General features: G+C 36.9%; 1 protein-coding gene across 2 annotated transcripts in view; it reads left to right on the top strand.

Moving 5' to 3' along the window:
* LOC306865457 (spliceosome-associated protein CWC27 homolog) overlaps window positions 1-25,988 on the top strand; it is a 48,184-nt gene extending 22,196 nt beyond the window's left edge. For both annotated transcript variants that reach the window (XM_079410057.1, XM_079410058.1), the window contains exons 12-15: window positions 7,356-7,456; window positions 18,552-18,661; window positions 20,236-20,348; window positions 25,460-25,988. In XM_079410057.1, coding sequence (XP_079266183.1) covers window positions 7,356-7,456; window positions 18,552-18,661; window positions 20,236-20,348; window positions 25,460-25,622 — 487 coding nt within the window. In that variant the 3' untranslated portion in view covers window positions 25,623-25,988. The remainder of the gene's footprint in view (window positions 1-7,355; window positions 7,457-18,551; window positions 18,662-20,235; window positions 20,349-25,459) is intronic.
* The last annotated feature ends 1,164 nt before the right edge of the window (window positions 25,989-27,152 follow it).

Raw genomic sequence — 27,152 nt, 5'->3', positions numbered from 1 at the left:
GGTTTCTCTGCTAGTTTTCTTGAGCATTAATTCAGGTTGGTGACTTAGACCTGAAAGATACTCTGCACAAGTATGCAAACGTAAGCATTTCTAGCTGTGCAGATGCTTCTGGCTATACAAGCTCAATTTCACAGGACATTGTTTTCTATTACCATGGCAGAGCAGCAGTTTTAAACAATCTTTCTGAGAAAGTTAGTTAAAGTATTTACTTGAACAACAACACATCTGGGCTTGGTTGCATAAATTGCTAAATTAGTCATGAATATTTTTATTTAAGACTGTTCATAACTTGAAGTCAGTTGCATAAAAATGTAGATTGGTCTTATTTGATACAAAATTTTGTTGGTCATACTGGCTTTTACGAATCAGTACATAATGTTTATACAACTGGCCTTTAGTTTAATGCAATAGACATTTTGGTAACACTTTACTTAAAGCCTTTATTTATAATACATTATAAAGAGTTATTAAAGGGTATAAAGTATTATAATTATTCATAATGTGCGTTGTAATACATTACATCTTGTCATAAATAATTGTGACCCTCTCTGTGAAATCCAGGCTAAAGTCTCAAAATCAAACTGTGAGGTAACAAGCATCAAAGTTTGATTTCAACTATTAATTTCACGATGATTTCAATCTTTGACATGGTCTTAGTCAGTATTAAAGATAGGTTACATTTTCACAGATTGTTCTTTACCTTATGAAGGGTGATTTTATGTAGAAAAATGCATTTGTACAATGCATTATAATGTGCATTAAAAGGCATAATTAATGCATTATACATACAGTCTTTAAGTAAAGTGTTACAGATATTTTGAACTTTTTTGCCCCTTGTAAGTTTGTTCCCGCCAGAGTAATGCAATAAAGCAGGTTTCATGTACCTGTGCTTGTATATTTGAGTATGTTTCTGGCTGGTTACATTATCTGCAGTGTTTAGGATCTGGATTTTGTGGTTAAATTGGTTGGTTGAACCCCTCATAATTACACTTTTGAATCAAAACTGCATGTTTAAAATCTGTATCTTGACAGTATAGTGTGATGATAATGAAATATATCGTCACAAACACAGTCTATGACACTTTGCAATGTGCAAATGAGGTGGAGATGGACTCCATCTGAAGAACAAAAGAATATTCTCAGGAATTTGTTGAGCCCTGAGGAGTAAATTAGCAGGTGTTCGTCTCTCTTTGTATTTTTCTCAGCTTTCTCCACTCTTACTGGCAATCTGGCTGAGGGGCCCATTATGTTGCTGTTGCCTAGGATATGCTTCTCTTGTTTGGTAAATGGTAGCATGTCCAGGCAAGCAAAATTATCACTTAGTTGGAGGTGTTTCCCCAATATGGCCTGCTCATTTCCGACCAAGGGTCAATGTAGGCCTCTAATAGATAACTCTTCACCCTTAGAAATAGAAAAGTCACGTCTTCTCTTGTTTCTTGCTCAAATATTTATTTGTTCATTCCAACACGATCTATCATAAAGGAATAGTTAACACTAAAATTACTTTTTTCTCTCTGTACAATTAAAATGCTTTTGACCAGCATGGCTTGCAAAACTACAAATTGTGAACTAGTTGTATCTGAAGCCTATCTAGACAGCAACACAACTACCACGTTCAAGGCCCAGAAAGGTAACGAGGACATTAAAACAGTCATCGAAGAGAAGAAATTGTTAAAGTCATTATTATTGTTTTCTTTGCACACAAAAAGTATTCTTGAAGCTTCATTACATGATGTCACATGGACTATTTTAAAGATGTCCTTACTACCTTTTTGTCCCTTGAACATGTCAGTTGCATTGCTGTCTGTGCAGGGTAAGAAAGCTCTTGGACTTCATCTAAAATATCTTAATTTGTGTTCCGGAGATGAAAAAGTCTTACGGGTTTGGAGAGACATGCACAGAATTGTGGTGTGAAAATTAGCACGTTAATGCAGGCGATTCATTAACGCAGAGGTGAAGCTAGGTTTGGCCACCGCACTAACAAATGATAAATAGTTGTTTATTTAGACGTAGAACTTCTTTACAACCACATCAATTGGGTCAGTGTCAGATCCGCATCATGTTCTGCAGCAGAAGCTCTTAAAGTAACAACAGCCAAAATATCCTAATTACCAGCTGCTGTGATCCTTAACTTCTGTAGCTTTAAAATTTTATTTATCTCTATTTAATTTACAATTTAGTGTTTGATAACTTTATTCAGTTATGTTTTCTAGTTGCTGAAGGGCACAGTTTATGTGAAGAATGTTTTAAGTGCACTTAAATTAGAAATTAATTTTTAAAGTCTAATAAATGTTCAAATTGATAGCTCTCAATTATACTGTAATGTTGAATGGCTATAGTCAATGGTTAAACATTAGGGGAAAAAAATCATCATCAGAGACATCAGTTGGTATCCGTGATACTTGCCTTCAGTCATTAAAAAGATGGCATTTAACAAATCGTCGCTGTCGGGCGGAAACCTCCTATGTCCAAATTTTGTCAATGTCATATTTTTTCACAAATCGATGCTATTGGTCAGTCCCCACGTGGGTCTGTTATTTTACAAATTAAGTCTCGTAACTCTACGAGACTTAAGCCTCTTCTTCACTCCGTTCCTCAAGATCGAAAGTCGCAACGAATCCTCGTCGAGCAAAACGTCCTCTGAGGTAAATGTCCTCAAAACACTGGTTATTCAGGATTCAGTTATATGAATTATATAATAACAGTTTATATATTATAATAGTTATATCTCGATCCGTTTTTATTTATGGGAGAAAAAAGGGCTGCCTGCTGGCGCCAAGTACGCCTATCTTTGGATAACTCTCTGTTTTTTAGACAATAACGAGTGAAAAATAGGTAGGTTGCATACATTTGAGTAGGCCTGTTTTGTTAAAAATCGATAGCTGTAATACTTCGGTGCAGAAGCCACGAAGGTAAATTTGCAAGCAGATTAGGCTAATTTCCACATTAGACAGCCTAGTCAGCTCATCGTTTTTTGTATTGCATCACTTATTGCTCTTAAATCTTTAAAATAGAGTTTAGGAAGATGTATGTAACCACAATCATTAGCTTTGATTAGCTCTTAAAGCCTTGTCTCTTGTCAAAAGGCTCAACACGACTGATGAACACTGCTGGCAGCAGCGACGTCTGTGTCCGTACCAGTCTTATCAATGACAGCGTAATCTCGTATCTCCCTGCTCTCCGATTAAACATGATTTTGGGGAAATGTTGTGTTAATGTTGGTACACAACCGTATATGATAGCAATATAAGGTATAATACCAACTTTAACGATACAATGTTTAATAACTCAAAAAATATGCCGTTTTTTAAATTTCCTGAAAAATAATGGTTTTGGAGATGCAAGGATTCCACCCGACAGCGACAAAATATACTTTGTTTCTACATTTATTTGAAGATTGAAAGTGAAATGATTGCAATGTAAAAGTATATTGAACTATAATATAATATAAATGTTAGTATAATATAACTTTAACGTTAGGTGGGATTAATCACGATTAATTTCAGAAAAGAATGTGCCATTAATTAGTTAATTTTTTTTTTTATCGATTAACAGCACTAGTACAGCATTTAAAATTTTTGGGTGAACTATCCCTTTAACTGGCCTTCTATATACCAACAAGCCATGTGCAGGAAATGAGATTGTCAGCATTAACCAAGACAAAAGGCTCTGTAATCATGTGTGTGTACCAAGATCTCCAGCAGTTGAACGCTGCTGAGTGGCTCGGCTGAAGGTGATGCACTCTTTTCAGGACTGGAGACCCGTAGAGGAGAACAAACAAATACCAGTTTAAATTGGGTGTCCCTTTACCTGAGTGCTCAAACAGTGTGGACGCCAAGAGCTCCACTACAAGGTCAACCTATAAACCATCTACGATGCCCTACTTTTGTCCCCTGAGAACCGAGAGACTAAGAACCTGGAGGTTGGGGATCCAAGGTTCAACAGGAGTAACGGAAGAGAGCTGCCTGAGAGAATATGTGTCAGCTGAGACGAGCAGATGGATGAAACAAAGGCAGTCATTGTTACAGGTTTGAATGGCTCACGTGTTTCTGGGCTGGAGGCCCAGACTCTGCAGCTTACCTGTGCTTTGTAGCCATGTAAGAACCTGGCATCAAAACATAGCTGTCAAGTCCTATGAAAATATTATTATACCCAAATAGAAGATGCTGTCCTGGGAGCTGCCAGAAGATTCGGTTCTCTGAAAGGCAGATGTGGGTGGGGGCACTGTTTGCACATGGAAGCAACTTCCTCTCACGGACTCGCTTGGCAGTTTATCTACGAGGACCTCACACCTTGGAAGTCTGTTTTTGCCTGGGCCTGTCCTTATCAGCTGTCCTGTGACATCTGCATTTATTGTCTGAACAAGATCACTGACTGTAAGATGGGGTTTAGATTACCACAGATTTAAGACCAGTTTAAACAAATTGTATTGTAGTCACTTGTGACAGTGCTTTTTTCTGCAAGCTACCATGGAGCAGGAGTCAGAAGGATGATCTTAAAGTAGTTACTCCATTGTTGACTCAAACCAGTTATCCCGAAGGAGCAATTTGAGGTCAAATGCCTTGCTCAAAGGCAAAATGGTAGTTTATTGCTCGCCCCCTTTGTGGTTTAAACATGCAACCTATTATATATCTGCCAAGATCTTTTAAAGCAATACTCAAACTCATGTCATTTCGAACCTGTATGAAGTTTGTTCTTCCATGCAACTTAAAAGGAGATGTTTAGCAGAATGTTAATGCTTCTCCCCTGCTTCATATGATCTGATTTGAGCTAATTCATATTTAAAGTGAAACATGTTCAGTTATGAAGTGCGGGAATATTGACAAGGGTTCTCCGTGTGGTTGAGCCATTAGATCTTGGCTCAGACTTTGTTCTGTTGCTTGGTTTGAACCATAGTTTGATTCCACCGCCTTTACCTTCAAATTAAATATTCTTATGACTCCAGTTCTTCTTAACTCCAATTTTGTCTTATTTTCTAATTTAAGAATAATGTTAAGAATATTTTTGTATTCCCAAAAACATGTCTTTAGAATGCTCTCCTCTTTAGATTGTTCTAAAGGTAAACTTTTCTTAAAAAATGTTCTTAAACACCATCATAAATAACCTCTTAAAGATAAGAATGTCCAGCCTGTTTTAAATAATAAAATTTAAATTTAAAAAATGAATTTATTCATCAAATGTTAAAGGGATAATTCACTCAAAAATGACAATTCTGTCATTAATTAATGTCGTTCCAAACCCGTAAGACCTTCGTTCATCTTCAGAACACAAATTAAGATATTTTTGATGAAATTCGAGAGCTTTCTGCTCCTCCATTCACAGCAATGTAACTGAAATGTTCCCAGGCTCCAAAATGTAAGGACATCAATAAAATAGTCCATGTGACATCAGTGGTTCAACTGTAATTTTACAAAGCTACAACAATACTTTTTTGTGCGAAGAAAGCAAAAATAACGACTTTATTCAACAGTTCTTTACCTCCAAATCACGTCTTCCGCCATTATCTGGGTCTGGGAACAGCTCATCAATATTTCATCAAAAATATCTTAAAGCTGCAGTCCGTAACTTTTTTTTTGTGCTCAAAATTTACAAAATGAATATAAGCGAGTACATCATGAATCCACTTCATTTTTATATTGTTATATTATAATCCATTAAGTTTTTATATTCAGACTGGCACTGGTGGAACTGCTGCGGAGTAGCCCAGTACCTGCGGGATTCGTCATAGGTATAAACAGAGAGAAGTAGCTCCGGCTACAATGTTCTTCTGCAAAATACATGCAGTTCTGTTTATTAACCGCTAGAGCACCACATAAGTTACGGACTGAAGCTTTAATTTATGTTCCGAAGATGAATGAAAGTCTTACAGGTTTGGAACTACACGAGGGTGAGTAATTAATGAGAGAATTTTCATTTTTTGGTGAACTGTCCCTTTAAGCATTGCAACATAACATAGCGATAACCAGCATTTTGAAGTCACAAAATGATTGATAATGTAAACAATGATTGTGCCGAATTCTAAATATAGTAACAGCTCTACAAAAATGAGTCAAATATGGACCTAATTATGCATTTTATTTTTCATTTTAGCCATTTTTGGCAACATTCAATGTGATTCTGAGGGCTGAACTCCCAATAAGTCAATTGCAATTAAATAGTGTGTGCGCTTGTGATGATTATTAGTCTACAGGTAGTGCAATAAAATGCTATTGAGTTGTTTTTCATTTGAGCTGATCTGCAAGTCTTCTTTAGAAGGTTTTGAATTGTTTTCATTCTCATTTCTGCAGTCTATATGAATTGATATTCACCGGTTTTGAAGCAGTACTTTAGTGATGTAGGTTTCTTTTGCCAGTTAAAGAGCACTGATTAGCTCCACAGCCATGCTAAAGATCATAGTAAGACCTCACTGTTTGAGCTCAGAGGGGTTGAGGTGTATCGGTTCAGCCACATCTCCTCTTGAGGTGCCAGAACCCTGAACTCTCTGGAAGCCATGCATGCTGAACGTTTGATCTACCAAGGCGCCACACGATTTATTAGAGAATTTTATACTTCTAATGCACGTATTTGTTTCTGACACATTGGAACACAATACCTAAGGTAACTGTTGGATTTATTCCCATTTTTAGTGAACACTCAATCCCTTTGTTAATTGTGGAATGAAAAGCTTAATCATTTGGAAACCCCGGAGCTGAGGAGATGTTCATATCCTGTGTGCTGCTCTGAGGATTGTGTTTTCATATCAACCATTTCAAATAAATAAATAATAATACAAAAATGAAGATCAGCACCCTGCAGACATTCAGAAATGTTCTTGTTGTTGACTTTAGTTACAATCTGGAAGTTCGCTCTTGCGAAACCTTACACATACAGCAGCTCTTTTTGATTTGTGACCGCATGTCAACAAATAACTTGGAAGATGGCTTATGGAAGTATTTACACACATTTGCACAGAACAAGAAAAAATGAATTTCATGAGGTTGTTGCTCTTTTGTTAGAACATTTGAATGGTTGTTCATATTTGAAATATTTCGTGTCTGTTATGAGTTGGCTACATCCAAGGATTTATTTTTTTTCGTATTTTTAAATTTCAATTTGTGCTTGAAAACATTTGGTCTTTTGAGTATATTTAAGATTCGGCCATTGTCCATGTCACGTTAACTTGTTTTATTCATTACTTGAATGATTTATCTCAGATAGCAGGAAAATATCTTCAATTGCTATGAATAAAAAATGTGCTACATGTTTTTCCTTCCGTAACATGTTTTTCCCTTCTACATTTTGCAAGACTTATTGAGAAAGTGTTCCTTCCAAGACTGGAAATTAATTCCAGCTCTCGGTTGAATGTCTTTCCACAGTGATGAATTGAGAAAAGAAGCTCGCCAACTGAAGAAAGAATTACTTGCAATCAAACAGCGAAAAGAAGATGGTGTGAAGAAAGAAGAGGATGTCAGTGAGGGTGAGTGTCTGTGCCACAAAATCACAGCTGTTGCAAAAAAAGCTCTGTAAAATGACCAGTATTCTTTGAAATGTCATGTTTTAACAGTGAAAGCGTCATTTATTTCTCGCATATGGTGTAATGAAAGTATTTCAACCTCTCACAAAATCAAGTCAACATGATCCTCCAAACAACTGAATTGTTCTTTTTTCAGAGGTTTGTTTTTCTACATCAGGCCTGGCTTTTTATGTTAAAAATATCTGAAGCTGCTGTGTGTGTGTGTGTGTGTGTGTGTGTTTTTAAAACCTGAATGTTGGCTGTGAGTGAGCGTGTGGATAACATTAAACCTTTGTCATTGCTAACTGTTATTTAGTCGATTCTTTTAGACATGCCTAGTTAATTGCTTGCCTTTTGTGAGCATTTTGAAGAGCAGTGAAACTGTTTTGGTCATTATTCGGTAATTATTTACTCAACCCCATATCATTCCAAACCTGTGAAATCTTTGGAATACATAAGAAGAAATTTCACATAATGATCTAAAAGTGGGCTCAGTGTCATTTGTAATTTAATATGTTGAATTGATCGTTCAAACAATTCAGTTGGATTTGATCTTTGTCAGAGTCTTTCCGAATAAAGACTCTGACAAAATAAAGTAAATTGCATTTATTTAAATATTCCCCGGTGAAAGCAGCAGTGACCACAGTCTCTAAAAATGGCCAAATGAAATGGTCCATATGACACTGTTTCTATTTTACTTTTGAATCCATACAGTACCTTTGTGTCTAATTAATTGAAATCATGAAACCTACACAATTTAACAGCAGTTTATTAACAAGTTTAACTACGATTACATTTTAAGGCACTATGAAATGTTTTTTCCCCCCCCTCAAATTCAGTTTAATGGTTTCATTAAATGTTAATAATCAAAAGCATCTCTAATTAATTGATTTTATTTAAATATTTATATAATTTATTATTATTATTGTTTTTACTGTTTTGTAAAAAACAGTAATTTTTGAATTACTGTGTTGTGTTTTTATGGTAAATATTCCTTTAAAAGAATAATGTTTTAATAAAAATTTTGCAGTAGTTCTATCATTACATTAAGCAATATATTTCTGTCACAGTTGCTTCAAGTTAAACTGAACTTTTATTTTGACAGGATGCTGTGAAGACCTCTGTATTTCTGTTTGTATATGATATGACGATAGTTTTACTCAAAAGAAATCATGAAGTGACAGTTTTAGAGCACATCTATGTTCATGTACTCGTATAGTGAGGCGGCAGAGGCTGAAAACACCATGAGCATCATAAGCGCTTCAGTATGTGTGCGGTAAACAAAAGCCATTAATTTACACAGACACGCAGAACAATTCATATTTAAAGAGTATTTTTGCAGCTTAATATTCACAGACACTAGTTCATATCGTATTTGTATTGTTTTTAATTCATAGTGATTTCAAATATTAAAAGATAATCAGAATATACAGATTTATTGCTATAGCTATGTATAAACAATTGTGTTGTAGTAATGAGAATCAAATGAATTCTTTGTGGACGTTTGGGGGAAAGGATGCTTAATTGCTTAATATAAAAATACCATTAAAATGCAAAAATGAATAGTCTTAAAAATATACTTTTTCATTATGCCAAATATAGTTCAAACTGAAGTGAAATATGACCTGGCCGGGCTTTCATGCGATTCACTCATTGACTAGTGTGATTGTAACAGGACTCTCAAACTCGTGTGAAGGAGTCAAGTTATTACAATAAAGTTAAAGTCTAGTTTCTAATATTCTCCTGTTTGCAAAGTGTGCTCTGACAGAATTCCTTTCTAATATTTATCATAACCATAGAAATGTGCCTCCACCTCCCAAATGTCTGCAAACTTAATATTTTGTGGCCAAATCAGACAAGAGCAACAAGCTATTTGAAGGTTCCTGTCATTACCGACGAAGACATTATCCTCACAGGACTTTTGAGCTGTGCATCAGTGATGAAGAGGAATTGTGATCAGAAAAGTGAACTTGTTTTCTCTTAAATGGTCTATTCAGTCTAACGTCTGTTGGTAAAGGCACTAAGAACTTGCCGGAAGTGCAAACAGGGCTCGAAGCCTTTTCTGTTTCTCAGATCCAGAGAGCACTCCAGACTCTAGGTTTTTTGCTTGACTTCCTGTGAGGATTACTGCATGCTTGAGATTTGCACAGACAAACCTTTGACCTCTGCAGAGCTTTCCAATGGCCCTGTTGTATATCACTGTCTTCACATTGTGTGTTTTTAGGGGGCAAAGGTGTGTCCCTTCACCCTAGTCAATGTTTTTTAACGTTTGGCCTGGAATGTCCTATTTACACTCAGAAGCCAGTGCATGTTTAAGACCTACTTACTTGAGCAAGAAGGACGGCATTTATTCTTAAAAGAATTACAAAGAGCCATTTTAGAGAGTTTGTGCAATGACACAATCATTAGTTTAAACTTTAGTTAGTTGAACTTAACGTTTAGAATTTATAATGTGTAAGAAATGTAATTGGATGCAAATGTATATTACAGAAGGCTTTAACATTCTCTCATTTGCTCTTCGTTTGGCGCTGTGACAGTTTCTTGACAAAACACTTAAACAGTCACTTGTGCCAGTACGGTGTTGACATTATCCACATTTTTGTGGGCAATGTGGAGTGACCAGTCTTTGCTTATACAATACAATGTAAAAGAAATAAATAAAAATGTAAGTGTTACAAATCATAATGCTGACAGAGGTACATTATGTTTTTAAGACTGTCAGTTTTGTGTTGCGAAGGGCTTTCGTAATGACTGTGAAAGACACGGTTTACCAAACTGTTAAAGACACGTGAAATGCTCACGTCACTGTTGATAGATACGCAGATATTTATGTATTGATTTAATTATTCACAGGAAAAAATTACAGTGGCAGAAATGGACTTTTGCCCACAGGAACCCATTTGTCAATTGTCTTTGTAAACAGACTGTGCAAAAGTGCCATGATTTTAAGAAGCCGTGTCAAAGTTAAAAAACATTAAAAAGTTTTAAACTTTTAACAGTTCTCTGTGCTTAAATTGCACAGATTGTGGTGGAATTCATTTAATTCCTTAATAATAATAATAATAATTATATTTTAATAATTACTATTTATCCTTTTATTATTATTATAAATAAATTAACTAAATATAACTTCATTCTAAGAAAAGTCCATAAAAATAGGGCACAATGTAGTTTAATATTAATATTAAGGAATTTTGTGTATTGTATTTTGTGTACACATACATACATACGTGTGTGTGTGTGTGTATACACACACACACACACACACACACACACATACACACAGTCCCCTCCAGAAGTATTGGACAGTAAAGACAAAATTGCTCTGTTGGCTGCGGAGTCAAGACATTTGCAAATATGATTAAAAGATGAATATGAGACAAAACTACAGAATGACACATTTTATTATTAGCCGTTTCAACACATACATGTTTTACCAAATAAAAAGAACAGCACTTTTAGAGTTCATCCCACTCATTGATGTGAGCATAAGTATTGGGACAGTTGAACATAAGACAGATATAAAAGATTAAAAGCTATTATTTAGTTGCAGATCCCTTGCACACAATCACAGCAGTGAGTCTGTGACCCATAGACATCACCAGACTCTTGGTCTCATCTTTGAAATACTTTTCCCAGCCTTTAATGCAGACAATTCCAATTGTTGCTTGTTTTGGGGAGTTTCTGCCTTTACTCTCCTCTTCAGCTGGTGAAATTCATGTTCAATCGGATTTAAATCTGGAGACTGACTTGGGCAATCTAAGACTTTCCATTTCTTTGCCCTTATAAATTCCTTGACTGAACTGGCAGGGTGTTTTGGGTCATTGTCCTGATGCAATATGAAGCACTTCCCAATGAATCTGGTGGCATTTTCTTGAATATTGGTAGGCAAGATGGTTTTGTACCCTTCCAAATTCATTCTGCTACTGTCATCATACATTAAGTCATCAGTAAAGTTGAGAGGGCCTGTTCCAGAGACAGCCATGCATGCCCATGCCATGACACCACCTCCACCATGCTTTACAGATGAGGCTGTATGCTTGGGATCATTGCAGTTCCTTTTTTTCTCCACATTTGTGCTTTCCCATCACTTAAAAGTTCATCTTTGTCTCATCGGTCCATAAACACAGTTCCAAAACTCTTCTGGCTCACCTTTGTGCTTTTTTACAAACTCTAATCTTGCCTTTCTATGTTTGGTGCTGGTCAGAGGTTTGCATCTTGCTGTGTAGCATCTGTAATTCTGTGTCGAAGTCTCGTGAGGACAGTAGATTGTCAGAGCATCACCCCAGCTTTCTGGAAGTTGTTGCTGATTTTACAGACACGTCTTTTAGGGTTAATTTTCACAGCTTTTATGATTTGTCTGTCATCAGCTACTGTTGTTTTCTCAGCCGATCAGGTCGTTGTTGGTTGCTGGTGGTTTCCAAACTCTTGATTTCTCCATGCCCTTTGTTTTTGCTAGAGCTCTGATTGACTTCCTCTTTTCTTTTAGCATCTGAATTGCTTGCTTTTCTCTCAAAGTCAGCTCCCTCATCTTCATCCTGGTTTGTGTGTGTCATCATCGAATGCAAGATTCAGAATACAGAAGTAATGGATATAACTGATACGACACATTCCCTGATTTTAATATCTGAAGAATTAATGCAACATATGTGTGTATATATATATATATATATATATATACATATGTGTGTGTGTGTGTAAATATAAATTTTATACAAATATTATATATTTTTATATATTGTTAATATTTCTTAAAAACATTTGAATAAATCTTTTTTTAAAATATTAATAATTTTAACATTAATTTGACTGCATATACTAACATTAAAATGTACACATTCGATCTGTTCATTTTCAACTTAACAAAATGCAAGAATAATAATCTAAATCACGTTTAAAACTGAACTTCAGTCCTTACATTTTAAACTGTCCTCGTTGATGTTCTGCCTCTCTGTTAAAGTGAAAGTTGGCTCTCTTGCCATCTAGTCATCTGGTCCCACCTCCTAATCTCAATGTTTGGACTTGAGTCCGCTTCTCTAGTGTTCATGTGTCCACAGAGGCTACTTCCAGCTTTATATTCAGTTCTGAAAGCAAACACATTCCTCCCCTCTCTCTAATAACAGCAAGCCGCTCTCTTGGCATCTGGTATCTTATTTTAGGAAGAAGCCAATTGTCTCCTCCGCAATTCAGCAAGCAAACTAGAAGACATTTGTACCTTTTTGAATTATTATTTTCAACCGACATCTCTTCAGTTTTCAAGACATAAATTATAGCATGTTCGTCTAGTCTGGTTTTCTCTTTCTTGGCATGGCTGTGATTTGTGAGAGCCAAAAATAAGAGAGACATGCTAAAAACACTGTCCGTTTTATACCCACCCTAAATGATGTGGCAACATTCTTTCTACCACTCGGAGTTATTTATACAGGTTATGCCTGTGTGCACAGGGTGTTTTATTTCAATGGTGCCTTGTCAGTCAAACACATTGATGTGCAAGAGAAATTGTGAGAGTCTAATTTTATAAAAAGATGTAATAGCCTTTGTATTTCTTATCAAAGAATATCAGTGCATTTGTAGTGCACCAGTAAATATCAATATCATATTTTCATTTTTTTAAAGTAAAACTTTTAGTTGGTAACTGTAAATTGGATAAGTTCACTAAAAACAGTAAAACTAATAATGTGAAATATTATTACAATTTAAAATAACTCTTTTCTATTGAATGCGTTTTAAAATTTTCAGCATCATGACTCCAGTCTTCAGTGTCACATGATCCTTCAGAAATCATAATAATATGCTGATTTGCTGCTGATTTATTATCAATTATTATTAGTGCTTAATTATAAATAATGATTCTCATTATTATCAGTGTTAAACCATTTTTGTTGCGTAATATCTTTGGAAATCGTTATTTTTTTCAGGATTCTTTGCTGTATATAAGATCCAAAATAACAGGATTAATTTGATTTAGAAATATTTTGTAGCATTATAAATGTCTTTACTGTCACTTTTGATCCATTTAATGCATCATTGATGAATAGAAGTATTAATTACATTTTAATTAGATGTTTTCTTTGAATGTTTTAATGGTAATGTGTCACAGTTGAAAATATAAAGCAGCAAAACTGTTTTCAACATTAATAAGAATAAATGTGTCTTGAGCAGCAAATCAGCATATTAGAATGATTTCTGAAGATCATGTACATTACATAACATTACATTAACATTTAGTCATTTAGCAGATGCTTTTATCCAAAGCGACTTACAAATGAGGACGATGGAAGCAATCAAAATCAACAAAAGAACAATGATATGCAAGTGCTATAACAAGTCTCAGTTAGCTTAAAGTACATGTAGCAAGGTTTTTAAAAACAATTATGTAATAAATAAAAAGAAAACTGATATAATAGAGCAAGCTAGTGTTAGAGGCCTTTTTTGCTTTTTGTTAATTGTATAATAAATCAAAAGAAAACAACAACAAACAAGCATTAATTAATTAATTATTTTTATTATTATTTTTATTTAATTATTTAATTTATTAATTTAATTGATTAAAATAGAAAACAGTTCTTTTGAATTATTACACTTTCACAATGTCTTTTTTTTTTTACTGTAATTTTTGATTAAATAAATGCAGCCTTAGTGATAATAAGAGACTTCTTTCAAAAAGAAAAAACAAACAAACTTATTTTTCCAAAGTTTTGATTGGTACTGAACCACATATTGTATTTATACATATTGTATTTTTATACAAACACACAAAACCAATTAAGCTCAAATAAATCTAAATATATATATATATATATATATATATATATATATATATATATATATATATATATATATATATATATATATATATATATATATTACTACAGTGAGGCACTTACAGTGGAAATAAATGGGGCCTATCCATAAGCATTAAAAGTACTCATTGTTTTAAAAGTATAGCCACAAGAAGGAAACAGTAGGTATGTTGACATGTTTTAGTGTGAAAAAAAAGTTTGCTAACCTTGTCAAATCTAATTTTACATATTACCATGACAATGCAACAGCTAAAATGAATGTAAAAAATATTTACAGCTCCAGTAATACACAAGTTTCAATAGAAGAATTAATGTAAGTGGTTTTATAAAATTATAAACTTCACATTTCTCATTTTAAATGCTCTAAAATTCACTGCTATTTTAAATGTCTCATCATCATATCTGAGGGTTTTTTTTTAAAGAAAAGAAAGGATCTATTTCCACAATTTCTAATAAAACGTTAGAAAAAAGCAAGCAACTCTGTAAACAGGCCTTTGTAGAAGGGCCTTAAATGTTTGACTTTGACGGAGTCTGACTCCAGATATGCACAGGTTGGGAACTGCTACTTTCATGTGTAATTATTTTTGGTAGCCTACATTTTTAGGATGATTGCGTTCCTACATGTAAGTTACGGTGGTGTCTTGAACACCAGATTAACTGTGTTCCTTCTGATTAAGCTCAGATCTTTAACATTGAATTATATAGTGTAACACCCAGCAGAAGCTCAGGTCTTCCTGTGCTGACTGATAGAACCCAGTTACTGTAGCCTCAAGAAGCCTTGAATTCATCCCCTCGATCTTGACCAGCAGAAGGGAAATACTCCACCTCCCAAATGACGAGGTGTATGTCGTCCCCATCAACCCCCTGTTGCCAGTTGCTTGATTTGTAGCTCGTTTTGGCCCGAGTGACAGGAGAGGGATGGAATGTTGTTAGAATAGCCGTCAAACTCAAAGACAGTACTTAGCAACACCAGCTGGAGTCGATGGAGTGTGCTGCTGTTGTAGGCCCTGAGGGTGCCATCATTCAGCAGGCCTGAGAGTCGTGGTCTGCAGCTGGGCCCGAGCGCGAGCGTTCAGCAGGCCGAGTGGAAGGCATCACTTTTTGCTCACATAAATCACATAGAAAAGGGTTGTTACCAGCACTGACTTTTCAGAAAGGTGATTTCAATCACAGCTCTGAATTTGTGGCATTCATTCGTTGAATGCCTGTGTAAATGAGTAATTGCATGGTTTGAGTAGCTAATGACAGCCATTCTCTTCAAATAACCTGTTTCACTCAAACTTTAGTTATTCAATTAAGTTCCACTCTACCTGAACATTACACCTCGGGTAAGTCCGGCCCAGCTTTCAACTAAAGGACGAGATGTTTGCCTGTCAGGCGTATTAATGGGATCTAGTTCAGCAGGTTCTCATGTCCTGATAAAGTGGGTCTTGCCTAAAGTCAAGTGAAGCATCAATCACAACTAACGATACATTTTGGAAATGACCAATCTAACGATTATTAGAAAAATCATTCAACTGTATTAATGCTACAATTATTCATCTGCTCTACAATAATTCAGATCTTGTCAATTTAACCATTTTAAAACGGCATTTAATTAGTCACTTCAATTTAATGTAAAAAATTTTTTTTTAAATTGAACGGACGTCACTTTCACTCTTTTTTTTTTTTTTTTTTTTCCTCCACTCTATCTCTTTTTGATTGATTGAGCCGGATAGTAACAATAGCCTCATAATAAAATGTATAAATAAATATATTTAAATGACCAACTTTATTAATTGAACTGATTAAAGCTGCATCTTCATTTCTTGTCACATCATGGTCTGGTTAAAAATGATTGTCATGAGTCTAAAATAATCCCATGTTAAAAATAATCCCATTTTGTGAGATCAAAAGACTATTAAACCACAATAAATAACAACAAAAATATGAACATAATTATCAACATTTTGTAATGTAATATTGACTATTTGGCCCTAATCAACGCTATTTGCAGCTTCTTGAACTTTTGAAATGTTATTTCTGAGTCAAGCAGTATATTCATTCACTGAATCACTTTGAATATCTGAGTAGCTGACAAGTCTGATTTTAAATTTTATTGTAGTTAATTTTATTATATTTTTTAAAAATTGTTACAAAGACAGTGTTCAAAAGTTTAAGGGCAGTAGGTTTTGTTTATGTTTTGAAAGGCTCACCATGTATGCAATCAAAAATAAATTGTTCTGTTTTTATATTTAAAACGTAATGTACTCCCCTGATCAAAGCTGTATTTTCAGCATCATTACTCCAGTCTGCAGTGTCACATGATCCTTCAGAAATCTGATGTGCTGTTTGCGGCTAACGTGAATAATTATTGTCAATGCTGAAAACCGTTGTGCTGCTTAATGTTTTTGTGGAAACTGCTATTTATTTGTTGAGGATTTTTTTGGATGAATAGAAAGTTTAAACAGCGTTTATTTGAAATAAAAATCTTGTATAATATTAAATACTGTCGCTTTTGATTACTATAATGCATCCTTGCTAAATAACAGTATACATTTTTTTCAGAAAAAAAATCTTACTGACCCCAACCTTTTCAACGATAGATAATATGATATAATATAATATAATTTAGTAGTCCTTTAAAGAGACGTTAAAACTGTTGCAGCAATATTTATTTCTGATTTATTGCCATGTATGCACTGCATATACAAACTACTCGAATGTAAAAGTTCTTGTACTTTGTTTTAATACATGTTTATTTCAGTCCTATCAAAGCTGTATCTTTCACTGTCTGGACAGCGGCCATGATAAACATGCTCTCAGCTCATATTGGCAGCCCTTGTTTTATAGATTTGAAGAGGTAGAGTGTTCGGTTCTCTACACAGTCAATGCGTTTTAATAGTCTTTGGCTCATTACTTTCTTTCTGTCTTTCTAGTTTTCTATTAGCTCATGCCACAGACTAAACATTTTCAAACACAGTCAGTGGCTCTCAGACGAACGCATGGCACGCTCTCTCGGTTGCTGAAAAACAAATTTCCAGCCTCTCTCCAGTGTGGTTTTCAGTGCACCATAAATACGAAGAATAAACAAGTGTTCCATTTGTGAGGGGAAAAAGATTTTTCGTTACTTGACAGCGCTAACTGAAATAAATCACCCAGATGTTGGAGGCTCCGTCTGATGTAGTTTGTTCCCCTTGAGCTTGTTGTGGAGAAAGCGTTCAGTCATAGTTGCCGTGAGGGCAGGTGTAGTCGAAAGAAGCTCTGTACCCGCCGGGGCGATCTGTGACGTCAGCGCCCTTGCCGTCTGAGCTGGGGAATTTGCAGTGGCACATTAATGCCTGTAGACACCAGTGTCAACAGTCCAGCCTTAATGTTATTGACTTTTCCAATTCCTGCAATTCTGGCGTGGGATTTGTAGAATACACTTTATTTTTAGGCACCTTTCAATTTGGTGCGTATGATTAGAAAATAATTTTATATGACCGTTAAGAGTCTTAAGCCTCCTGCAGTTACAGGAAAATGCATATGATGATTGGACTTTTCTGAATATTTTTTATTTAATATCTATGAAATTTTCACACCCACACATCTCTCCCCATTATAAAACAAATAGCTTAATATAAATTCTGGATGAATTGCATTTAAAGCCATTATAAAAAGGCTGTGAGCGTGTATTTTATATTAAAGCATAAAGTTGCAACGTTGCATGACAACTGTAAACGAATTGGCTCATATTCTGTCTTTTTCCCCCTTATTTTGTAGTGTTCGCTCTGACTATTTTGAAGGATGGGAGAGCCTCAGTGTTACATAAACACATTTTGATGTGTTTCCCATTTCATTTGTTTAATCCTTTCAGTATATATGTCTGTATATCACATGTGTTTCCTTATAATTTGAATAAAATCCATCTCCTTATAGCGCGGAAAGTCATTTGGACTGCAAAAGTCTTAAATTTTGGCCTTTGCACTGATGAGGGTCTTAAGACCTAAATTTTGGCATTGGCATATGATTATTCTTGGAAGGAAGTGGTCCACAGGAGCTGTCATCTTCATCTAAGTTTATAGCAGTATAAACTTTATGTATTTCATAGTTATGTCCATATGATAATAATAACTTCTGCTCTGGAATTCAGCTGTTTTTCTTTTCATGTAAATCCTTTCAAGTTAGTTACACTACTATATATATATAAAATATAAAATAAGAGACAGATTGATCCCTGAAGGGAAGTTAATTTCTCTTATCTAGATTGTAATCGCTCTTGTTTTCTCTCAAAGGTGACAGTAAGCCGACCAGTGAGGCGGTGACAGAGTACCTGGAGAGCAGGAAGAAGTATGAAGACACGAGGAAGCAGAAACTGAAGAAAGGTTCTGGCCGAGAGGCTCAGGTATGTCTTAGCTTCAACACACTTAAGATTTTCTTCAGCTCTTATAATGGTAAAGACAAGATTTGGAAAGTTCTGGCTTATTCCAGCTTGAAATAAATGACAAGTTTCTTCTTAAAGGATCAGGTTACCTAAGAATGAGAATGCTGCCATCATTTACTCAAGTTCCAAAACTTTTTGACTTTCTTTCTTCTGGGAAACAGGAGAATTTATGAAGAATAATGTGGCAACTTGTGTGCTGTATTGCAAGTCTAAAGTCATACTAACAAAATTGTATTCGTTATTTAATGATAATGCAATATTAATACTAAATTACTTCAAATACACAAAACATGAAGCACAAGACTTGTTATTAGTTTGTTGAAACTAAATATAATGGTAGAAGACTGGAAAAAAGGTAAATTCTCCCAAGTGTCAAGAATTCAGACAGTTTACGTGTCATAAATATTGCCATTAACACAAAGAAAAAATGTGTAACAGATCCTTTCTGACATTAAATGTGTCTGTATGTAGTTCATTTTACATTTCCTTCATTTGTTTTCACTATTAAATACAAAAGTCTGTCCTAAAGAACAAGAAGTGTTATTTAAACCATTTGCTTTTCTGAAAGATTCCACCGTACTGTATTCCACCGTTCCTTTCCTTTGTGCAAATGTTGAGAGTTTTGTTTGTGGGCTATCATTCAGAATTTGCAAGTTATTTGTTCATGCGGTCTACCGCAGAGTCTGACCACAGGCTGTTAGTCAATTATCTGTTGTAAGGCCAATTTAATTATTCATAGCAAAGATTTGACTCAAGAAAAAATCGAATGTCACTGCTTGAACATGCTGGAGGGCATGCCAAAATTTTCAGATAATGTCAGTTTGTTTCAGCTGTTTTTGTCCATACAATTAACATGAATGAATGAAGAATGATGCATTTATATAGCGCTTTATTGTGTATTGCTGTACACCCAAAGCGCTTTACAATCATGTTGGGGGGTCTCTCCTCAACCACCACCAGTGTGCAGCATCCACTTGGATGATGCGACGGCAGCCACAGCACCACGGCGCCAGTGCGCTCACCACACACCAGCTACAGGTGGAGAGGAGAGAGAGTCATTGAGCCAATCAAGTGTATGGGGATTATTAGGAGGCCATGATAGACAAGGGCCAGTAGAGGGAATTTGGCCAGGACACCAGGGTTACCAGTGGAGTCCCAAACAACACTGGACCTTATTTACTTTCATTGTTTGGATATACTGAACATTTGTCAAAATATCTTCCATAGAACCCAATACAAAATGTAGTTCCTCACAGATTAATCATATGAAGATTCAGAGTACAAAAGTTCAATATAAAGTAGAAAAATATAAATCTTTCACACTACTCAAACTTATATCATCACAAAAAAGATTTATTTCGATCGCTCGACCTTTCTGTTGAATAGAAGAATGGAAGTCATACAGGTTTGGAAAGAAATGAGGGTGATGACAGGATTTTCTAGATGAACTGTTCCTTTGAATATGCACAGAGATTTTTTTTTTAATTCAAAATCACCCGAAAGTCAAAATAACACGCTTTCTGTTGCCTCTAAAGACACTCGCCCTTTTGGACCGCTTCAAATCCAAACTATCATCTGTGATTTCGGAGTCTCCTAGTGTTCCAGAGGAAGACGTCGAGGAACTTGGCGAGGATGACGATAAGGGCTGGTGAGTTGCTTTTACTCGCTTCTCCATTCCTACAGAGGTTTAATGCACTAATGGACTTGCAGTTGTCTGTGATCAAATGCATTCTTAATAACTCGCGCCTCATTGGTTGTCCCAATGCACAGCTACTGTTTCGCATTAAGGTTAGCAGATCTATTTATTTGGACTAACATAGCGAAACGTTCATACCTCTCTCCACATCAGGCACAGCTGCTTGCCTTAAGTGTGCCTGAGCCACCTCGCTCTCCAGCCAAGTAATGCGTTTGGCTCTGCAGTGCGCTGACACCATTAGAACAGTATGCAGTGTTTGTTTTTGCTGCGCTGCAATAGCCACTTGTGGAGAAGTAGTTTTCTCAGCTGACTTAACTGAGTAAATAACTGCTTCAGCAGACGGAGTGCCCAGATGGAACGTGTCTCACCCACCGAACGCCAGACAGGGCACGTCAACCTGCAGTCAGACGCGTGCTCTCTTTTGAACAGACGCTCATTACGGGTGCCAGCAGAACCAATGCCCGGTGATAAACCATTGTTGGAATTTTCCATAACACCAGCATATGTTTTGGATCTAGACGTGCTGGTGTCCATACCAGGCTTTTTAATTAGCATAACCAGTGAGCTGGTCAACTAGCTTCACTTTGAATACCAAGTTTTGGTTCCAGGATCCAGCTCCACCAACATCAAACCAGCACTAACCTCCTGCATCGCTACCGGTCACCCGTGTCTCCTCAGATCGCCAACTTTGAAAATGAAAGACTTTTGTCTGTTCTGTCAGATACGTCCTAGTTTGACTCCTCCAGCCCTTTTAAATCCATAAGGAAGAGTGGGGTGTGTCGCACACCTTAATTCAGAAAACGTTGTACAATATTTTTTATATGCAACTATATATTTAGAAAGATTCCACCACATCCAGCTGCTTGTGGCATGACAGCTAAAATTAATTTTGTCATTGCAAACTTTTCCAGGGCCCAAAATATATATGACGTGTTAATGGTCAGTGTCTAAATCATGTAATTTTTTGGATATATTTTTAGCCATGAATTATTAAAACATTTTTCCTAAATGGTGCCTGTGCCAATGACTATGACAAACATAGCCTATATATAGCAAATAAAATGCAAATGCAAAAAAATCCAAATCATTTTCAGAAAAGTAGTCTTTAAGAATGGAATTGTTTTTTGTTTTTTTTCTTATGTTCATAATTTTATTTGGATTATAAATCATTTACATTTTTCCCAGTGCTTCATCTTATCCCTTTACATGTTTACCCCTAACATAGGGCAAGTTGTAGCACTTTTAATTGAAAAGTTATATTTTGGGGTCAGTTATCAACAGGTATTAGTAAAAAGTGGCACATCTTACCCAACTCTTCCCTATGGATCGTTTTCACGATATCACTCGTGTCGGACGTTGTTTATGTCATGAGCTGTAACAACTGCCTCATCTGTCTGCATGTCACTGGAGACATTCCAGTCCAACAGCGTACTATGAGATTATGAAGACAGAAAATAAATAATTACTATGTCACAGCGGTGCTAGATCACTAAATCACACACACCACTCACTGAGCAAATATTAAGTCTGTTCTGTTTTATTTTTGCTCTCTGTTAAATATGAAGACTAAACACAGCTTAGATTTTCTTTTTGGCATCCTCTAGATTATAGTCCTGATCTGATGGGACCGTTTCCATGTCGGGCCGAGGGTGTTATTGACAGCTGAGTTCTTTGGCCAGGATAACATTTATGATGCTGCAAAATGAATCAGGCTCCAGGGAGCATCAATCTTTATCCTTAATGCAAGGCACAAAGTTATAGCCCTGATTGTGCGCTTAAGTACACAAATAGAGTATCAATTAAAAATGTTTCGGTTAGATTCTGTTTTCTCCATAATCGTCCTAGCACATGTGATGAAGATGCATGCATTTGTAAGTACGGCCTCTGAGATGGCAGTAGGTACTTAAAAACTGATTTTGCTCATCCACATTTATGGCTTTCAGTTTGAAAGATGTGTTTTTCTATTTAATGAACGCTCAACTTGATTGGACATTACTGTGATTCATAGATACGCTTTATTTCTAAAGCCCTGCCATGACCAATGCGTCACACGGCACTTCTAGTTTTTCCGAGGATTACGGGAAGCAGACTGGTAAATCATTCTGTTTTTTCGGTCTCAGTTAAAACGTATAGCCTCAGCGGTTTGCTTTTTTGGGTCCCGCACTAATGTATACCCTATCCATTGATACAGTTCATTGAAAACCCAGGGTAGTTTTCCATTGGGAGTGTTTGAAGTGACTCTGCGGGTTTGATGTGGAGCGTTTACGCTTAACCGTTTGGTAGACGTCCGCTGCAGCCGATTCACGCTTTTGCAGGAAAACCGTAAATCACAATCAAACGTAAAGAATGCGGTTGAGCGCATGCCTCTGCAGAGAGTAATGTCTTTATGCTTGATTAATTATCAGTCTTAATGGTGTACGAGTCCGTGCCGCAGCCACAGCGGTGACGTGTTGAGGATAAAGCGAAGATCTGTCAGACCGTCGTCCTCCCTCTTCACACCGCAAGCCACCGCAGGGAAATGAATGGACACGGTGTGTTTTTCTCTTGTATTCGCTTTTCATCAAAGACCTTGAGTCTTTATCTAAATATATGCACTTAGATGCTCCAACAAATACCACATGTGAGCTCAAAAGGGAGGGTGCCGTCTGATCCCGTGTTTCCTATCAGTTACTTCGTCTTCAGGATGGGCTGTCATTGCTGTCTAAGGACCCCCACGACGCTGGGCCGTTATACGTCTGACTCCTGAGAGGAGGAGGGACGGGAGGCCTCCAGTGCTAGAAAAACAGCAGTGGGAAGTCTGTACCACTTTCTGAACGCCTGTTGCACCCCACGAACGGAACATGGGTTACAACAGGTCAGACACTGGAAGTCAAGTCTGGACCAGATTGTAAACTATTCCATGTGTCTGCGTCTACAAAAACCCCTTTTCGCCCAGGAGCCCAGGCCTCCGCTCCCGCTTCCCCCTCTTTCGCAAAAGCGAAAGAAAAATAAATTCAGGAAGAGTCTTCCGAGGGCCTCGGCATCATGGCGGGAGCCCCTCCCTGATAAGAGCCCCAATCAAACGGTGGGATTTTTGCACGAGCCATAACTCTAGGCGTGGAGTCCGACGGGCTGTCATCACCGAGACTGCTAGACAAATTATCAGAGCCAGCTGCTTTACGCGACGGGAGTCCTGCGGGTCTGCCAGAGTATAGCCATGACATTCTAGATGAGCTGTCACATCTCCTACGGACTTCAAATGGACGCAAGCATGCACACACACACACACTGGGCCGAACACTTAAAAATGGGCTCGCACGCACTCGCAGACTCTTTATGCGTCTCTTTGGCTGAATCCAGGGGTTCTGCGATGGCTCAAAATAGAAGCGTGGCGGATTACTTACCAAAGAGTGCACTCATAATTTTAGAGAGCAGGCCGCTTCCATTCTCGGTTCCTTCATGCATTCGTCTTGACTCGGACAACCGGCTCAATTTAAAAATCTTCCTTCAGCTCCTACAGTTATTTCCTGACACACTTCTGTGAAACCACCAAAACTTGCACCATACTGAATGACAGCTGGGAGTCGTTGAATTATTGAAACGTCCCGTCACGTCTTGTTCTTTCAAACCAGCCCTGGGCTTTAGAGGCGAGTGAGTTTAGTATGATACCTGCACCGAAGATTTGGATTTGTGAAGGATGGAGTCTTTCCAGAAATTCTGACCTTCACCAGAATAGCTCAAACAGGTGTGGAATGTCAGTTCCTTTAGCATCTTTCTTTGCTTTAGATGAGACCCCAGAGAGCCATTCGGCCGTGTCCGTGATGTATAACAATGACCTGTTTCACCCTTCCTGATGTTTCTTTGAGGTTCTCTCCATGTCTTGATTCAGACAGTTCCTCTGTAGCCATCATCTCAGTATGAAATGTAGGTCAACAGAGCAGAGGTGAGATGTGTGGATATGCACCTCATCCTAGGCTTACTCCAAAAACAATGCCCTAAATATGACCTCAAACAGAACGAAAATCCATTTGTAATTTTCTCCCGTCTTTCCAAATTTGTATGACTGACTGGCTTATGTAGAACACAAAAGAACATATTTTGAAGAACACGTATGGTGAAAGTTAATGGGGACATTGGACCCCATTAACTGTGATTGTAAATATGGATGGGTTTGGAACAACATTAGGGCAATTTCTCTTTAAATATCTTCCTGTGGACATCTGAAATCATAGAAGCTGTTAGTAGAACCACTCAGATATGACAGAACTGTAGTTCTGTGTCCTGTTGGCGTAGTGTAAACTGTGTCTTGGATTGGGCTGCAGTCTTCAGGAGTCCTCAGGAAGCGACGTTTGCCAGCTGTGAGCTCTTCTTTCTGATGCTGGCGCTCAGGAATGCCCAGTGGAATGTTATTCTGCCTGCCAATCACCTGCAGCCCTGCCGTGAGGAGAAAGAGAAAGAGCATTACTGAAGAAATGCAATGTAGATGAGCATCTGTGCTGTATTATTGAGACATGGGGCATCGCTATAGAGGCTTAAGCGGAAGATCAGTCCTTCGGTTAATCCTACCCTAGTCCCATGCATACAATAATCGCAAATACCAATCTGACTGATTTGCTGCTGCGCTGAATAGGCTTGTCTCATGCAAATTATGTAATAAGACATTCAGTCAATTAACTGTTTACAAGGCAATTGCATGTGTGTACATTTATTTTTAACCTCCAAACTGGTCAATCTGTACATTAGAAATATCAAGGGTGGATAAGTAAATGTGTGTGTATGTTTATGTATATGTATATATGTATGTATGTGTGTATATATATATATATATATAATATTGATTGATTGATTGATTGCACCAATCACAGTGGGAATAAATGACAGATTTTTCATTATTTCCTTAAACATGCTTTGAAACAGGCTTTTTGTGGACTCGTAGACGTAACATAGACGGAAGTCTGCTCTGATTTGATCTGTTCCACTGGGAAATTCCCAGCACTTGTAACTCTGATTTTGATGATTTAGTGGCCCGTGAGCTGTGCTTTGCTGTTCTTTTGAACTGAACTCTGTTTCCCCTTGTGATTTAGGATGGCCCATGTTCTGCACTTTGATGAACAAACCAGAAAGGTAAAAGATGCCAACATGCAGGACGAAGACACGTTTGAGATCTACGATCCACGCAACCCCGTCAACAAGAGGAGACGAGAGGAGAGCAAAAAGCTCATGAAAGAGAAGAAGGCCAGGAGGTGAGACTGCAGCTACACCCAAACTGACCGTCTGGAGTGACTCCTACCATTACAAATGGTGCAACATAAGGCGGATAAGCATTTTGTAGCTGAGAAGAATTGTATTAACTGTGTGTGGGAGATATCTGCAAACTCTTTATTGAAAAGACGTTCATTTCTGTCTACAAATTTTGAGGATGCTTATATGATGATGGCAAGCATTTATTTTAATTTTAATAGTTTTTAACCCATAGAAAAAATCTTATTCCTCAGTGAATTTTTTTTTTTTTTTTGCATCTTTATGCAAAACAAACCTCTTGGTTTAATCATTCACTTGAAATGACAGTGTACACTTTCATCACGCTAATAAAATGTATTATTTCTGATATTTAAGCACTGTTGTCCACTTTGTGACCTAACTAATAAATTGATTCAATTCACTGTCCAACTACACAGACCAACTAATCCTAAAACTGACATCAGTCATAGTAACATAACTGAAGCCAATACAGATAGAGGGTAAGGCGGCCATTACTTGACATAAAAATGTATAAAAATTTAAAATTTGCACTTATCGAGACTTATTTCTGCACTCCCATTGCTGATAATATGAGAGCATTAGTTTGTTAGACAAGATTGTTGGGTCATGATTGGTTATTATACGGTGTGAAAATACATGCATTGATCCAGAATTGTAACAAAATTCATTGCATTGCATAAAAATTAGCCGTAATGAAAATAATAATAGCAAAAATGTTGCAGAAGCCACGCATGCTCTCAGACACAGAATGTGCAATGTTGAGGAAATGCACACTTTAAATGAAGAAAGTTTTTTGTTATCAAATTGTTAGCAGCCCCAGTTGGAATATTTGAATAATCATTTCAATGCAATGGCAGCATCTCATATCTCTACTTCGTATCATCGGCCATGCCATCGTAAAAGAGAAGCCGTGAAAATGTGTGAAAGCTGGATCCACTCCACATCTGCCCTGAATTGAGCAAGTCCGAACCTCAGAGTTCAAACTGTCCATTAAATAACAGCAGTAATGCAAGGCACACATGTCCGTCGTGAAGTAAACCAGTCAAACCAGTCACGCTTGACTCATCCTGCAGCCATACGTCAAAAAAAATACAATCTGAATCATAGTTTGCACAGTCAATTTTGACTCTCCAACCAAAACCTTCCCATTTGTTTAAAACTGTGGCAAGATAATAAACGGTGCCTATCGTTTTTCCTATCGTTCCTATCGGCCTCAAATTTTGTTGCCAAAGAGCCGAGTCCATTGGCGCGCTCCTGATGATGCCGGCTGACTGTGGTTTGGTCTAAATGATCTACCACGAGTGAGCGCGACCAGCAGCGCAGTTTGGCCAGCGTGCAACCTTTTACTGCTCCTCTGGGATCACGCTTAAATTTTCATATGGAACAGGAAGGAGAGTTAATGTTACACCATAAGAGCCGCGTGGCCAAAGCCGCTGCAAATTTAAACCAGGTGAGACGCACCAAAGCCAGTGCAGCTACTAGCGCTCTGACTTGCTCTACTGGGCCTCTGTCAGA

The sequence above is a fragment of the Barbus barbus genome (assembly GCF_936440315.1).
Source record: "Barbus barbus genome assembly, chromosome: 47".
Taxonomy (NCBI): domain Eukaryota; kingdom Metazoa; phylum Chordata; class Actinopteri; order Cypriniformes; family Cyprinidae; genus Barbus; species Barbus barbus.
The sequence above is the reverse complement of the archived record's forward strand: the minus strand, read 5'-3'. Positions and strand labels throughout refer to the sequence as shown.